Genomic DNA, 16727 nt, shown 5'->3' with positions numbered 1-16727 from the left:
TACGCATGCGAACCCTACAAATCTGGTTCGTCCGCGCGTTTCGACCCCAACACCAATCTCAAGGAACGGTCCTCACTGTTCCGAGCCACATCCTCCCTTCGCTCGAATGGTGGACAGTTCGAGCTCACCTGCTTGCGGGAATGCCCTTTTTACGGCCAAGTCCATCAGCAGTGGTTACAACAGACGCCTCGAGATGGGGCTGGGGAGCTCATCTCGACGTATTCACGGTCCAGGGGCAATGGACACCGTACGAACAGTCGCTCCACATCAATTGCTTAGAGCTTCTAGCTGTTCACAGAGCGTTAAAATCGTTCCTTCCATCTCTTCAAGGCCTACACGTACAGATCGCCTCAGACAATGTGGCGACGGTTTTTTATATAAACAGGCAAGGAGGGACAGCATCCACCCGCCTTTGCAAAAGAGCAATGCACCTGTGGCATTGGAGTATTGCCCATCAGATTCACCTCACTGCGGTACATCTTCCTGGCATACAGAATGTTCAAGCGGACAGACTGAGCAGATATTCCATCAACGACCACGAGTGGTCACTCCACCGGTCATACCTTCTGCCAGTATTCCGGAAATTCGGAACTCCGTCAATAGATGCGTTTGCTGCACCAGACAATGCACAGTGTGCGATCTTTTTTATGAGAGGTCCGCCCTCACAACAGTCTGCAGGGGATGCCTTCATACAGACGTGGACCGGTCCACTACACTTCCTCTTCCCTCCCTTTCCGTTAATAACACGGTGCATACAGAAAATTCAACTGGACAACACAGATTGCATTCTCGTGACGCCATGGTGGCCACGTCAGCCATGGTTCACAACCCTTCTCCTCCTGTCAGAAAGCACTTACCATCACTTCCCTCTGGCACACAACCTCCTGTCCCAACAGAACGGCAGGGTTCTGCACCACGACCCGAACAGACTTCGCCTGACGGCCTGGAGGATATGTTCTCAGACTTTCCTGAAGGAGTAAGACACGTTCTCCTTAATGCAAGGAAACCGTCAACAAGGAAGTCATATTCCATGAAATGGAAAAGGTTTTCCATCTACGCTACCAAGCATAATTTCAGACCCTCCTCGGCTTCCATGCCTCAAATCTTAGCATATACACTGCATTTGTCAGAAAAGGGCCTTACGTACTCCTCTCTGAAGGTGCACCTGGCAGCAATCTCAGCTTTTCACCCGCATGTACAGGGTCGAACTGTCTTCTCACACCCTGCTGCGAAATCCTTCTTAAAGGGAATCTTACATTTGCACCCACCACTACGGCAAATGTATCCTAGCTGGAGTTTGTCACTAGTGCTTAGCCAACTAGTAAAACCACCTTTTGAACCTATGGCTACGATACCACTTCACCTCCTCTCATGGAAAACGGCTCTTTTAGTTGCACTCACCTCTGCTAAAAGAGCAAGTGATCTCTGCGCGTTCAGAGCGGACTCGCCTTACACCATGTTTCACCATGATAAGGTGGTGTTACGGCCAGATCCCGCTTTCTTACCGAAGGTGGTCTCCGCATTCCATCTGCATAGAACCACTACCTTACCTGCCTTTTTCCAACGGCCTACGGATAAGGGCCAAGAAGCTCTACACTGTCTAGACGTGAGAAGAGCACTCGCCTACTATATAGATCGAACTGCATCGTTCCGCACAGACTCCAGACTTTTCGTGGCCTACGGCCGCCGTCATAAGGGAAAAAAGATATCTACGCAGAGACTATCAAAGTGGTTGGTTGCTGCTATAGAGCTGTGCTACAAGCTCGCGAAGCAACCAGTTCCATCTGCCATAAGAGCTCATTCTACAAGAGCTTTGTCAACGTCATCTGCCCTTGCCAGGGGTGTATCCATGGAGGACATTTGCGCTGCTGCCGCTTGGTCTTCCTCCTCGACCTTCGCCACGCACTACGCTTTGGACGTTCGTGCTAGGCGGGATGCATCCTTTGGACAGGCAGTTCTTCGCTCCATCTTTGACTAAGAAGCTGGTCCGGGCTTGGTGAGTAGTTACTTACCTTATAGCCTATAATGTGCTGCCTATGTTGCACTAACCTTTGCACTATTTTTTCCTCCAACTCTAGTGCCAGCACCCACCGCCTTGCAGATCAGCTTATCAGTCACCCATGTGTGGGACTGCACAGAGACCACGAAGAAGATAAACAGGTTACTCACCTGTAATTGATGATCTTCGAGTGGTCATCTGTGCAGTCACACACGCCCGCCCAGCCGTCCCCGCTGCTGGCTACTTGTCTTATATATCCGCGCTCCTATTATGTCAGCGGCGGGGAAAGAAACTGAGTGGGTTGGGCGCCTCCCTCGCGCTACAGGCATGCGCAGTGGATGCCTGCTCCCCAGAGCGGGAGGGAGTGCGCGCCAAAAATAACGCCTAGGCTAGCTATTTAAAATCTCCGAGGTAGGGTTCGTCCTGATAGGAAAACCCATGTGTGTGACTGCACAGATGACCACTCGAAGATCATCAATTACAGGTGAGTAACCTGTTTTTCTTCTGTCATTCTTGGAAAACTGATCAACGGATTGGGCCTATCTCTGCACTTTTTCTCTGTAAAGACAGAGACAGAGTAATTTAATTTTCTTTGTGCTCCTTCCTTGAACGCAATGCCATTTTTGAATGGGCTCATGGTTTTCTTTCTCTCTGTGGCCCCAGCTCTTCTGCAGTTCAGCAATGAACTGAACTGATCTAAACCATGAGAGGGAGTGCAGGAAGGGTTGCATCAGCGCTTAGCCCTTTCCTTCATGCCCGAGGAAATGCTGATTGCCGCTTTGGGTTCAGGAAGCAATTTTCTCCAGGCCAGTATGGGTAGGGATCCTGGAGGATTTTTTTTGGGGGGGGGGGGGTGTCAGTCTTCTGAGCATGGAGGGGGGGGAGGTATTTGTGAATTTTCTGCATTGTACATGGGGTTGGACTAGATGAACCTGGAGATCCCTTCCAGCTCTGTGATTCTTTAATTCTTTCCATTTTGAATTCCTTTCGTTTTAACATTATCTTCCTTGTAGCCTTGATTTTTATTGTTGTTAAAACCCACTGTACGTAGTTTATACTTGCTTTCAGTTTTTCCTTGGTCTTTGAAGGCCTCTGTATTATGTCATATTTAATTTGACTTCAGGAGGAAAATCATTCTTCAAGGAAAGCTGTAAAATATTTAAGAATAATTAAGAATAGAAACTGACAGCATATAAAGTCTCCTGGTGTGTGTTTTGATTAAGAGTGCATTCGGACATCAGTGCTGATTCTGTGAATTTAGGCAGATCATGAGAGGGGTGGCAGGAAAGGATGAGACAGTGTGTTGCTCTTTTGGCCCCTTACTTACATGCCCAGAGTAACACTGATCACCACTTTGGGATCAGGAAGGAATTTCCCCCCAAGCTGAATTGGTCCAGGGATCCTGGAGTTTTTTTTTGCCTTCATTTATGCTTTTGAAGCAGGGGTCGCTGAAAGAGGGTGTTTGTGTGGGGTGGGGTGAATTTCCTGCATTGTGCAGGGGGTTGGGCTAGATGACCCTTGCGATCCATTCCAGCTTTATGTTTCAATTTTCAAAAAGTTTTATTAGTTTCAGGGGGGAAAAGACAGGGATAGGGGACCAGCTTTATGTTTCTAAGACTAATAGAAAGAATTTTCTGTATTTTTAATGGGTTGGGTAGTCTGAATTCAGTAAATACAGTAAAACAGATTCTGAAGAAGAAGAAGAATTGCAGATTTATACCCCCTTCTCTCTGAATCAGAGACTCAGAGTGGCTTACAATCTCCTTTGTCTTCTTTCCCCACAACAGACACCCTGTGAGGTGGGTGGGGCTGAGAGAGCTCTCACAGAACCTACCCTTTCAAGGACAACTCCTACGAGAGCTATGGCTAACCCAAGGCCATTCTAGCAGCTGCAAGTTGAGGAGTGGGGAATCAAACCCTGTTCTCCAGATAAGAGTCCACACACTTAACCATTACACCAAACTGGCTCTGTTTTAGTGTAAGATCTTGGGCATCCCTTCCTATGGAAAATTAATAAATATGTACTCTTTTTCACAGAATAACACTGCACCTGGAGCCATGACCCGGCGAAACACGTATGTTTGCAGTGAGCGAACCACTGCAGACAGACATTCGGTCATTCAAAATGGGAAGGAGAGCAGGTAGGAGTCTCCTATAAAAAAAGGAGCAGTTGTGTTCTTCTCGGTGCCATTATAACATCGAATGGATATACACTTCCCCTCCTCTCTTCACAGTGTAGTAAGCGTGAATACAAGCTGTGGTGTATTATAAATCAGCTCCAATACTGATATTTTTCAGTTACTTTTCATTTGTAAATCCTAATCTGGCACCCCTAAACACAGAATACAGAAGATAAAATCCATCCTGCATTGGGGAGACTTAATATTTGCTTAAATGAGTGAACATATGAAGCTGCCTTCTACTGAATCAGACCCTCAGTCCATCAAAGTCCGTATTGTCTACTCAGACTGGCAGCGGCTCTCCAGGGTCTCAAGCTGAGGTTTTTCATGTCTACTTGCCTGGACTCTTTTTAGTTGGAGATGCCGGGGATTGAACCTGGGACCTTCTGCTTACCAAGCAGATGCTCTACCACTGAGTCACTGTCCCTCCCCTAAGGGACTTAACAGTACTTTAGTTTGATTATGCCTACAGCTTGTTCTGTAATTCTCATAACTGATAATAAGGTAAGCTGCTACTATGCAAGGTAGGATAAAAGGATCGGTTCTTGGACATTTCTGTAACATTTATAGTCCTTGACTTTTTAATATTTAATTTTATTATATTTATGTCCCCCACCCCCACCCCGCCGACAGGCTCAGGGCAGCTGTTATAGTGTTCAGGTTCACCTTGAGCCTTTAAGTCAAGGTGGAATAAAAAATGCAATGGGGGGAGGGAGTTTGCATTCAAACTTGGAGAAAACACACTTTGAAAAGGTGTGTTCGTGTGTGTCTTTCTGTGTTTCAGTCCAAACTGTGCTGCTTGCTACATTCCTGAAGAATGTACAGGTTTTCCATAGAAGGTTGCCTTTTTAAAATTTCAGCAAGATAGATGTTTCCTATACAGGGTGTGTCACTGTCAGGAGCACTCCATAAAACAGACAAATGTGTTATTTTGTAGAAACGCTAAACCTGTTCTTCCCAAACTATCTCTGTAAAACTGATAATGCTCAGCCTTGGAAGCCAATTAACTTCCTGGGTGGTGCCCAGTTACGGTCACCCTCTCAGCCTGTCTGTCTAGGTGTCCACTGTTCCTTTCCAGGCATTTTTGTTGGAACAAGGGAATTCGTTTTGTAGCCACAGAGATCTTGTGCTGCCTTTCAGCAAAATAACATAGTGGACGCATTCAAGAAGAGAGAGGAATTGAGTCAACATGAGTCAACAGTGTGATGTGGTGGCTAAAAAGGCAAATGCAATTTTGGGCTATATCAGCAGAAGTCTAGTGTCCAGATCTTGTGAAGTGATGGTATCGCTTTACTCTGCTCTGGTAAGACCTCACCTGGAGTATTGTGTTCAGTTTTGGGCACCACATTTTAAGAAGGATATAGATAAGCTGGAATGGGTCCAGAGGAGGGCGACGAAGATGGTGAGGGGTGTGGAGACCAAGTCCTATGAGGAAAAGTTGAAGGAGCTGGGCAGGTTTAGCCTGGAGAGGAGGTGGCTGAGAGGTGATATGATCACCATCTTCAAGTACTTGAATGGCTGTCATCTAGAGGATGGTGTGGAATTGTTTTCTGTGACCCCAGAAGGTGGGACCAGAACTAATGGGTTGAATTAAATCAAAAGAGTTTCCATCTCAACATTAGGAAGAACTTTCTGACTGTTGGAGCGGTTCCTCAGTGGAACAGACTCCCTCGGGAGGTGGTGGGCTCTCCTTCCTTGGAGATTTTTAAACAGAGGCTAGATGGCCATCTGACAGCAATGAAGATCCTGTGAATTTAGGGGGAGGTATTTGTGAGTTTCCTGCATTGTGTGGAGGACTGGACTAGATGACCCTGGAGGTCCCTTCCAACTCTATGATTCTATGCATTACTTGTTTCTTTGTCTCGCAGCCTGTCCTTACAAGTCCACACCCAAGGAGGTGCTGGTGGAAACGAAGCAGGATGATCAGTTTGTTCTGACATCACAGGGAGAAAAACTGACCTTTAGCATCCTGGAAGGGTCTTAACTTTCATGTACTTCTTTCTTGGTAGATTTCATGTGTGTATAAAGATAAACGTGCTTTGAGTAAGCTGCAGTAAGCTGCTTATGCTAAAGGTTATACTGCCCTTGAAGGTTATTATGTAGGGTAATAAAGGGGAAAAGAAAAACATACACCTCTATCACGCTCTCCAGTCTGTGAGTCAGAAAACAGCTCTGGATTTCAGAATTTGATTTCGGTAACTGTGAGCCTTGCAGTTGCGAGTCTTCTTTTGTAAGGATGCTGAAACTCTCACCCCAGAAAGTGTCTGACCTGTAGTTCTTTAAAGTGAGGAAGACAGGATGGACAAAATTCGACTAGTTTTTGTTTGAATTGCCTGGGTCAGCTTGTTGGAGCAAGAATCTACATAAACCCAGTCTGACAGCTACAGTATGACAGCTGGTGATCTAGCTGCCAGGCTAGGTCACAGTGACCTGATCAGCAGACCGGCTTGAGCCGGCAGAAGCCAAGTGATGCAATCTGCTGAGTCAGCACGGCCAGGATTGGCTGCTTGGACTATATATGATCTGTGTGTGCATCACACAGGTCTCTCCCTGTGAGATGGTGGTTAGGCGAAGCACTTTGTCCGTGGAGGTGATATTGTATAGACTGCACAAGAGAGCACTTGTCGTGTATATATGTTAATACACCTTTTGGCACTAGTTGCACGCGTCTGCCTGATTTTCTTTCCTGAAGCCCTGTGACGGGCAAGTCATCTCCCTCACTCTGCTACTCCCGCTCCGACAGGGTTATGGGCCCAGGGCGGTTCCGCTGCGCGGAGGAGAGAGTTGAGAGTTGAGCTGACTGTGAGTTTGGAAAGAGCCGGAGGCGAGGAACGCCGGTGAAGGACACAGAAGCACCACCGTTCTCTGTTTGAGAGCCAGAGGGACGTCGGCAGCCAGCCGTGAGGAGGAGTCGGCACGATGGCTCAGCAACAGCTTGGAGTAGCCGTTGAGAAGCTCACCTCAGCCAACTACGCGGTGTGGAGCCTGAGAATGCAACACTACCTCAAGCGTGAAGGGCAATGGCTGTTCGTGAGTAACCCCCCTGCTGACTTATCTCCTGCCGAGACTGTGTTATCGGATAAGGCACTGGCCAACATAGTGCTATCTATAGGAGATGACCAGCTGGTTTATGTGCGAGGGAAGGACACTCCCAAGGCTGCCTGGGACGCGTTGAGTGCGGTGCATGTTAGCACCACTGCTGGTTCCCTCATGGCCTTGACAAGGAGGATGTTCCGCACCGTTATGCCGGCTGGAGGGTGTGTGAAAGATCACATCAAACGGCTAACGGACTGTTTCGTTGAGCTGGAGGCAAGAGGCAAGACTGTAGCTCCAGACGACAGAGTGTACATTTTGCTGTCGTCGTTGCCACCTGAGTACACTCCCCTGATAACTTCTCTGGAGACGGTGGACGTAGCGACCCTGACCATGGAATACGTCTGTGCCCACCTGCTTGACTTCCAAGAGAGAATTGCGGCCGTGAGCTGTCCGGGGGTGTCGGCCGGGCAGCGTGCTGTTATCGGTGTGTCCGGGAAGACAGCCAAGAATGAGCCAGCTTTTGCTGCTGGCAGGCGTCCGAAGGTGGAGGAAGTGGAGCCGACTGCGTTTGCAGTCCGTCGCTGCTATGGATGCGGGTCGTCGCAGCACCTGCTCCGAGCTTGCCCTGAGAGGGAGAAGAGGCGGGGGCGTGTGCGGCGAGAGCGGAGGACCGCCAGCCCGTGTGAGGAAGCAACCCGGCTGGTCACGTCTGCAGTAGAGAGCACAGGGTCTGCTTGGATTTTAGACTCCGGGGCAACGAGCCATCTCTGCTGCGAGAAGGAGTTGTTGAAAAACATTGACAGTCCTGAGCATAAGTATGTGAGATTGGCTGATGGGACCACTGCCAATTCTGTTTGCTCAGGCAATGTGGAATTTCCTGCACTGAAATGTATGTTGCAAAATGTGTTGTATGTACCCTCACTGCAGTCTAACCTGTTGAGTGTTAGCACACTGTTTGACCAGGGATACCAGGTGAGATTTGAGAAAACCTGCTGCAAAATCCTGGGAGGTGGGGGAAAGTTGCTTGTGACAGGAAAGAGGGAAGGTAAACTGTATGTGGTCCAGAGTGATTGTGCCCAGGTGGCTCAGGTGTCGAATGAGCCTGTGCACAATAATTGTATACATTTGCTCCATAGGAGACTTGGGCACTGCGGATTTAGGGCGTTAAAGAAAACCCTGGAGCTTGTGCCTAGTTTGAAAGTAAATCCTTGCAAATGTTACTTGGATTGCCAGGTCTGCAAGAAGACCAAAAGCAAGGCGTGTGCTGTTGCTAAAGAAAGCTCAAGGGAAAGCACACGAGCCCTGGAACTAGTCCATTTAGACGTTATTGGCCCATTGCCAAAGAGTCTGTCGGGGAGGAGATACTGCTTGGTGGCCACCGACGACCACACGAGGTACGCGTGGGTTTTCACCATGGTGCATAAGTCTGAGGTGTATAAGACATTCACCAAGTGGGTCAAAGCAGTGGAGAGACAATTAGGGGTTAATCTCCTAGCTGTACAAACCGACAGAGGGGGGGAATTTTTATCTAACCAGATGAAACGTTGGCTGGAAAACAAGGGCATTGCCCACCGTCTGACGAACCCAGCAACGCCCCAAGAACATGGGCTATCCGAGCGAACAGGCGCCGTGTTACAAACACTAATGCACAGCATGCTCGAGGATGCAAAGCTGCCAATTCGTTATTGGGCGGAAGCGATGCATTGCTCGGCATACGTACATAATAGGGTTTGGTGTAAGCCTGTAAATGATTTGCCTTATAAGCGGCTATATAACCACTGCCCAGATTTGAGCTTTCTGAGGGTATTTGGAACCCAAGCCTGGGTGAATATTCCTCTGAAACATAGAAGGAAAGGAGGTGACCGGGCAGTGAGCCTAACCTTTCTGGGCTACCAGCCAGAAACCAAATCATATCGCTTTTGTGATAAGCGGGCGAAGCTAACCTTTAGTAGGTCCGCTGGATTTAGTGAGTCCAGCTGGGCAAGATTGCACTCTACGGAAAGAGACCTGGGAATGCTGCCAAGTACTGATAAGAATGTTGGAGCGCAGCCCAGAAGCCCAGCCCAGGAGGTGGCACCCAGTGGGGCTGGAGAAGGTGAGCCGAATCCTGGCACAGGGCCACGGGTGTCGGCTAGAGCCACAAAAGGCATCCCTCCTGCTAGATACGGGTTCCCAAGTGCAAACCAAGTCAGCACCCCTGAACCTGAAACATACGAGGAGGTGCTGAAGCTAGATAGTAAAGAAAGGCTAGCATGGTTTGCCGCAATGCAGAAGGAATATGATTCCTTGCTGAAAAACAGAGTGTTTACTGAGGTGCTAAGGCCGGGCAACCGGAACATTATCTCCTGTAGGTGGACCTACCGGTTAAAGAAAGACGCAAATGGAGCCGTGCAACGAAAGGCCAGGTTAGTGGCCAGAGGGTTCAGCCAAAGGAAGGGATTGGATTATCAGCAAGTGTTTGCCCCCACTTTAAAAGCTGAAACCCTCAGGGCAGCATTGTGTAAGGCTGGAAGTACGGGGCAACAAGCCCATCACTTTGACTTCGAGACAGCCTATTTGAACTCCCCCTTAGACCAGGAGCTGTTTATGGAACAAATCCCCGGTTTTGATGGTGGGAGTGGTGTGTTAAAACTGAACAAAGCCTTGTATGGTTTGAAACAAGCCGGACACGCATGGTACAAGTGTTTGAAGTCAGCATTAATGAAAGTAGGATTCAACCAGCATCTGGCAGACCCTTGCATGTTTAGCAGGGTGGTGGGAGAGTCCAGAATGATAGTCCTCATCTTTGTGGACGATCTGATTGTCTTAGTGGACTCCAACCAACAATTAGCATGGTTTCAAGAAACAGCCAGTAAGCTGTTCACTATCAAGCACCTGGGGCCAGTGAGCTACTACCTAGGGGTGGAAATAGCGAGGAGGGCCGATGGTTGTTTTGAACTGTCCCAGAGCAACAAAGTGAGAGCGCTGCTAGCTCAGTATGGTATGAACGAAGCTAGCAGTGTGCAAACACCCATGACCACAGGTTATAGCAAGGAACCTGAAGGTGAGATATTCAAGAATGTACCATTATACCAGTCCCTGATCGGGTCCTTATTGCACCTAGCGTGCTGGACCAGGCCAGATATCAGCTATGCGGTACATATATTGTGCCAGAAAAATGCTGAACCCCACCACAAAGATTGGGTGGCGGCTAAAAGAGTACTACGTTACCTCAGCGGCACAATAGAACGTAAGCTATCCCTCAGAGTAGGAGAAAAACCTGAACTACGCGCCTATGCTGACGCAAGCTGGGGGGACCGGCCCAAGGCAAAATCAACCACAGGAATTGGAATATTTCTGGGAGATGCCCTAGTAGTATGGAAAGCCACCAAGCAGACCCTGGTGGCATGTAGCACGTGTGAGGCAGAGTACGGTGCCATAAACGAATGTGTACTTAACCTAGAGTGGGCAGTACAACTGATGAGGGACTTTAGCATACCTGTAAATTTGCCAGTTTCAGTATATACTGACAACTCAGCAGCCAAAGAACTGACGGAGAACCAAGCTGCTCGAGGGAAAAGCAAGCATATACTTATCAGGTACCAAAATGTGAAGGAAGCAGCGGCTAAAAACCTCATAAAAATAATAAAGTGTACATCGGATGAGAATGCCGCTGATATATTCACGAAATGTTTAACTGCAAGTGAACATGAAAACTGTGTAAAGTGTTTGGGTATACTGGGTTTAAATAGATTAGGAGGTGTGTTGGAGCAAGAATCTACATAAACCCAGTCTGACAGCTACAGTATGACAGCTGGTGATCTAGCTGCCAGGCTAGGTCACAGTGACCTGATCAGCAGACCGGCTTGAGCCGGCAGAAGCCAAGTGATGCAATCTGCTGAGTCAGCACGGCCAGGATTGGCTGCTTGGACTATATATGATCTGTGTGTGCATCACACAGGTCTCTCCCTGTGAGATGGTGGTTAGGCGAAGCACTTTGTCCGTGGAGGTGATATTGTATAGACTGCACAAGAGAGCACTTGTCGTGTATATATGTTAATACACCTTTTGGCACTAGTTGCACGCGTCTGCCTGATTTTCTTTCCTGAAGCCCTGTGACGGGCAAGTCATCTCCCTCACTCTGCTACTCCCGCTCCGACACAGCTTTCACAAAATATGTAGTCCTCATACTTGAAGAGATAGTGAAAACAGATTTTGGTTTTTTTTTGAAGGAGTGAAGCCTGAAGTTTTTTTTTTTTTTTATCTTCAAGACTCCGCATGAAAGATCCTTTTTCTAAATCGGGTATTTATCGCAGATGGTTCATGTGGGAGAGGAAACGTGGGATTTTTCCCCTCTAATTAATGATGATAGTAATCCTGCTTGGTATTTGTGGAAAACCGCCTCAGTTGGTATTACGAAAAGAGCTTGTTGCTTATGAACCACATGTTAAACGGTGGATACCAGCAGAAATTTTTTATTTGTGTGATCCTCAGCTAACTGATATAGTTGACTGCTATGTACTTGACGCGGGCAGTGTTGTTCTGTCCTGCTAATTACTTACTGGCCATAATAAGCAAGATCTGGTATACGGCATTAGTTAAGAATGTGAGCTATGACCTGCAAGGCCCTTGTTCAGATCTTTGACCAACCATGAATTCAGTGAGTAGCCTTAGTTAAGCTGTTGCCTCTTCAGCCTCTTCCTTAACCCCAAAATGGGCCTAAATTGGTCATACAACTACCAGGATGATGGGCTGTATTGTTCTGTGTATTACAGCAGAGCTTAACCCAGGGCTTTTTTTGTAGCTTCTTTGCATATTAGGCTACAAATCCCTGATGTAACCAATCCTCCAAAAGCTTACAGGGCTCTTCTCACAGAGCCCGCTGTAAGCTCTTGGAGGATTGGCTACATCGGGTATGTGGCATAATTTGCAAAGGAGTTCCAGCTACCAAAAAAGCCTAAATTAAATTATTAGATTAGTTTCTGTGTCCAGTCCCTTTGAAGTGTTTGAGCTTTAGTAATGTTATAGAGGCTGATAATCACTTAGCAGAGGGACCAAATTTAAGAGTGCCGTCCAAGAAGAGCTCCTGGGCCATGACCAGGGCCCTCACAACAGGTAATGTATAGTAGCAGGAGGAGGAAGGAGTAATGGAAGATGGGGCTAAAACAAACAGTCTTTGGGAAGGAGGATAGCTGGCATGATAAAATGACTAGAGTACTGGACTAGGATCTAGGTGACCCAGGTTTGAATCCCCACTCTGCCATCATGGGAGCTCACTGGGTGACCATCAGTCAGTTACTCTCTCTCTCACAGCCTATCAAGAGTCAGTTTGGTGTAGTGATTCAGGGCACCAGTTCTCAGGTCCATTCAGCAGCGACAAACTGGCTGCAAGGACACAACTCCAGAAAGCAACAGCTTCAGCTGGCCATAGGAACACTGGAAAGTGAAACTAAGTTCCACTCCATTGAAACACTTTGCAGCATAGATAAAGTTGCAAGGAAAACATGGAATGGATTTTCCATTAAGGTCTCTGGGCCCAGATAGACTATCTATCTAGGCACAGAGACCTTAATTTTCTTTGCAGCTTTGCAAGCCCAGAAGAGCTTCCTGCTGCAACTGGCAAAGCTGGGAACTTCAGCAGCCTGGGAGCTTCAAAGGGAGAGGGGAGAAAAGAGCTGCGGGCCTGATTAAAGCCCTGGGTGGGACTGGTTCTGTCCCACAGGCTAGACATTTGACACCCCTGCTCTACATGGTTGCCATAAGTCAGCTGTGACTTGACAGCAAAGAAAAAGTATCTAAAATAAATAAAATACCAATAGAACTGAGTAAAGGCAAGGCCTTGAGGACTAGGTACGTAATTTAATGTATGGGACTTCCAAGGTCTTAACCTTTAGCCAATCAAGCTGATGAAGTACCAACACAAAATTCTATATATTAAACATAGTAGGCGGTATCAGCATCCTAGCAATTTATATATTGAGTTACCAAAATTTGAAGGAGTACAATTTCTCCTGGGAAGGAGTTGCAACCCATTTTAGCAGTCCTGTCAGTCTTTGTCACCAGTGTTTGTGCAGTCAAGTGAAGATGCCACAGTTACTATCTTCCATTGAAGGGCAAAACTGCCCCAAGCCGTCAAGGGGTTGGGTTTGGTTTTCTTCGAACTGGCATAATAGCGTAGACATATGTTTTTCTTCTGTGTACAGGTAATGAATTCATGTTCCCCTGTGGTCTCCTCTCTGTGACCACTTTTGTAGCCACTTCAGTGTCAATGCATCATCAAGCATAACACAAGAAGGGGAACGATCTGATAACAGTGAAGCCTCCCGCTTAACATGCACATAAGTGTCCTGGCAGGTTCCATCTCCAGCCTCTTCATTTAAAAGTGCTATTGAGCAGTGTTTCCCAACCAGTGGATCAGGACCACAAAAGTAGATTACAGAGAAGCCTCTCAAAGTGGGTTGCAGGCCAACCCTCCCTAGTGGCTGCCCCTTCTCTTTGCATTTCTCCCTTTTGTATTTTAGAAACCAAGATCTGACCCTGGAAACAGTATCTTCCATGTCATAAATTTGTTCCACTGCATAGACATGTTGTTCAAGTAAAACATGTCCTGATGGTTACTGGAGAGAGTTTCTTAAAATCCTAGAAGAAGAATATATTGGTTTTTTATACTCTGAATCTCAGAGTGGTAACAATCTCCTTTACCTCCCCCTGCACAACAGACACCCTGTGAGGTAGGTGGGGCTGAGAGTTCTTACAGTAGCTGCCCTTTCAAGGCAATTCCCACGAGAGCTATGGCTGACCCAAGGTCATTCCAGCAGGTGCAAGTGGAGTGGGGAATCAAGGCCGGTTCTCCCACATAAGAGTCCATACACTTAACCACTACACCAAACTTGGTAGTAGAGAGCCAAATGGAGAAGGAGTGGGCATTCAGAAGCTGGAATGTAACCTCCGTAAGCAAAGGCTGTGTATGTCCGAATGCCACTTGCTTGGGGTTCACGGTGGTGGCAGTTTCATGCAACATTTGTCAGTTTCTCAGAAAACATCTGGTTAGCTACCGTAGAAAATGGAACGTTGATCTAGATAGATGTCAAGCTCATAGTGTGCCCAGGATGCCAAAAGACCTTGAGCCAGCCCTGTGTGTGTCACCATACCAAGTAAATTGGACTTTTGGGTAACTGTACCCAAACGGTTAGGAACTGCTGCTCTAGAGTAGCTGTTTTGTGGATGTTCTCTGCCTTGAAGTCCTGCAGAACCACTGCCGATCAGAATAGGTTAGTGGGACCCAGCAGCTTGGCTTTGGCATGAGCAGTGCTTGTTTTGTAGAAAAAGCCCAGGGGAAACTCATTTGCATATTAGGCTACACAGCCTGCTATCACCATTATTTCACAAAGGGCAGCAGGAACTCCTTTGCATAATAGGCCACGCCTCCTAACATCAAACCAGCCAGAATTGTGTTCCTGCTAAAAAAAAAAAAGTCCTGCTTATAAGTCAGCTTCATATGTTTGTGCCCAGTAAGGAAAAGACTATCCTCCACCATGTTACCCCCCTCATGTCTTGAGAGTCTGACTGCAGTTATACCCATTTTAACCAAAATGCAACACGTTTGTTGGAGGAAAGGCTCTTGCTTTTTAAAAAAAAACTACACAGTAGCTTGCATGTTTGTTTGTTGATCCATCATGCTGTTCTTTCTGCCTTTGCCTGAACCCAACCCCGCCCCCCCGCAGCCTGACCGAAATGTTCGCTTACGCAGCTAGCCCTGCCACAGTATGTACCACATCCTCCATCAGTGTTCGGCTGCGACATCAGAAGTCGATGTCCATGTCGGCCTCTGTGCATGCGAAGATGATGTTGCCTGCGGTATACAATGGCACAGATAACTTCAGGTCTATGTAAGAGATTCTGCAATCCTTGTGAAACTAAGGCGTTCGCTGCCGTATAAATCTGTGCTGTGGAACCTTTAGCAATAGACTGTGCTACAGTGTGTGCCTTTCCCCACTCATTCTCATCACTCCCGTTTGCCTCGTGGTCACAGTTGTGTGTGGTATGATCCCTTCTTGAGGAACATCTTGAATGTTCTGAAATCTCCCTTCTACCTGGTCCTGATACTATAATCCTATAGCTGTGGATTAGAGCTGTGGAAGTGGTGATATTCAGTGACTTTCTCTTTCCATTGACATTTTCAAGGTGTATCTGTTATATGAAGAGGGAAAGAGAGGAAGATTCGTACATTAAAAAGAGGCCATATTTGGTCCTCCTCTCCTTTCTTGATTTAGCTTTATCTGTAAAAGTCTTTATGGTTTCCGTACAGACCAAATTCTTCCCTGTGCAGAGTTTTGATCTGCTTCTTTGTCTCTAATGTGTATTAAAAGTATTTCATGTTCTGCGATAACTCTCCAATAATGAAATCTGTAAGGAATGTGTTGCTCCGTATTGCAGAACTGACATCCTGCTCTTTGTGAACCTGCGCTGTTAAGCTTACAAAAGCTTGTGCTTTTGCTGAAGTGGGTGAATGTTTTCCCTTCCTTTGTTCTAGCGCTGTTCCTGATCAAAGAACCCCAGTCGCTTCGACTCACAGCATTAGCAGTGCAACGACGCCGGATCGGATCCGTTTCCCACGAGGAACTGCAAGTCGTAGCACTTTCCACGGTCAGCTCAGAGAGCGGCGTACTGCCACTTACAATGGACCGCCTGCATCTCCCAGTCTGTCCCATGAAGCAACGCCGCTTTCACAGACACGAAGTAGGGGCTCCACTAACTTATTCAGTAAATTAACTTCCAAGCTGACGAGAAGGTACGTATATTTAAAAAAATAGCAATTGCATAAGTGTTTTGTTCAGCACTTAAGTTCTTAATTGCCAGCTAGATCATCTAGTCACATTGAAAATTTAGATGTTAAGAAACTTGTCTGAGGTGTGGTAGAACTAAGCATATAACATTTCACCTTCTTTCCCTCTGAATGTACCCCTCAAAGGGATCAGGTATTGGGTTCAGATACTGCAAAGAAGGTAGTTTGCTCAGTTAATCTGCTGTACTGGGGCTGGGTTGTCAAGGCCAAGTGAAATCGGCCTGTCTTAGAAAAACCAGAACTACTGAGGGATGTGGGCTTCGAAGGTGGCTCGTGTAATGCTGAACCAGCCTGTACTGTTTTTATTTAGAATTAATTAAAATATATTTATTAAATACCTAACAACAAACTCTTACAACCACATCTATTTCACAAATAATTACATATCAGTTTTAGCATTCCAAAGAATGTATATGGGCAGAATTGCAATTTGGAGTTCTAGTACATTAAACTTATAGACCACCATCCACGGAATTTGTTCTTCATCAAATTAGACGTTCTGTGAGCACGCACGTAGTATGTTAACTTGATCGTTACAACTCATCTTCCAAATTTTATGAAGCCGTTTTGATCTTGTTGGTGTTTTTTTTTCCTTCATTTTCCCTTTTTATCTTAATGCAAGCTTTTGTCTCAGCCAGCAGATTATAACAATTTCCAACTCTACATCAGGTACTTCGTTTTTTGTTTT

The 16727-nt window shown here is 46.7% G+C and overlaps 1 protein-coding gene across 9 annotated transcripts in view; it reads left to right on the top strand.

Moving 5' to 3' along the window:
* The window catches only part of MARK3 (microtubule affinity regulating kinase 3), a 131370-nt gene that overhangs the window by 97951 nt on the left and 16692 nt on the right, over positions 1–16727 (top strand). For 5 of the 9 annotated variants that reach the window (XM_060261298.1, XM_060261296.1, XM_060261300.1 and 2 more), the window contains 3 exons: positions 4037–4140; positions 14919–15083; positions 15728–15985. In XM_060261298.1, coding sequence (XP_060117281.1) covers positions 4037–4140; positions 14919–15083; positions 15728–15985 — 527 coding nt within the window. The remainder of the gene's footprint in view (positions 1–4036; positions 4141–14918; positions 15084–15727; positions 15986–16727) is intronic. The other 4 variants (XM_060261306.1, XM_060261302.1, XM_060261305.1 and 1 more) reach the window with 1 other exon arrangement.

The sequence above is a fragment of the Heteronotia binoei genome, chromosome 21 (assembly GCF_032191835.1).
Source record: "Heteronotia binoei isolate CCM8104 ecotype False Entrance Well chromosome 21, APGP_CSIRO_Hbin_v1, whole genome shotgun sequence".
Lineage (NCBI taxonomy): Eukaryota > Metazoa > Chordata > Lepidosauria > Squamata > Gekkonidae > Heteronotia > Heteronotia binoei.
This window is presented reverse-complemented; position numbering and strand designations above follow the sequence as displayed.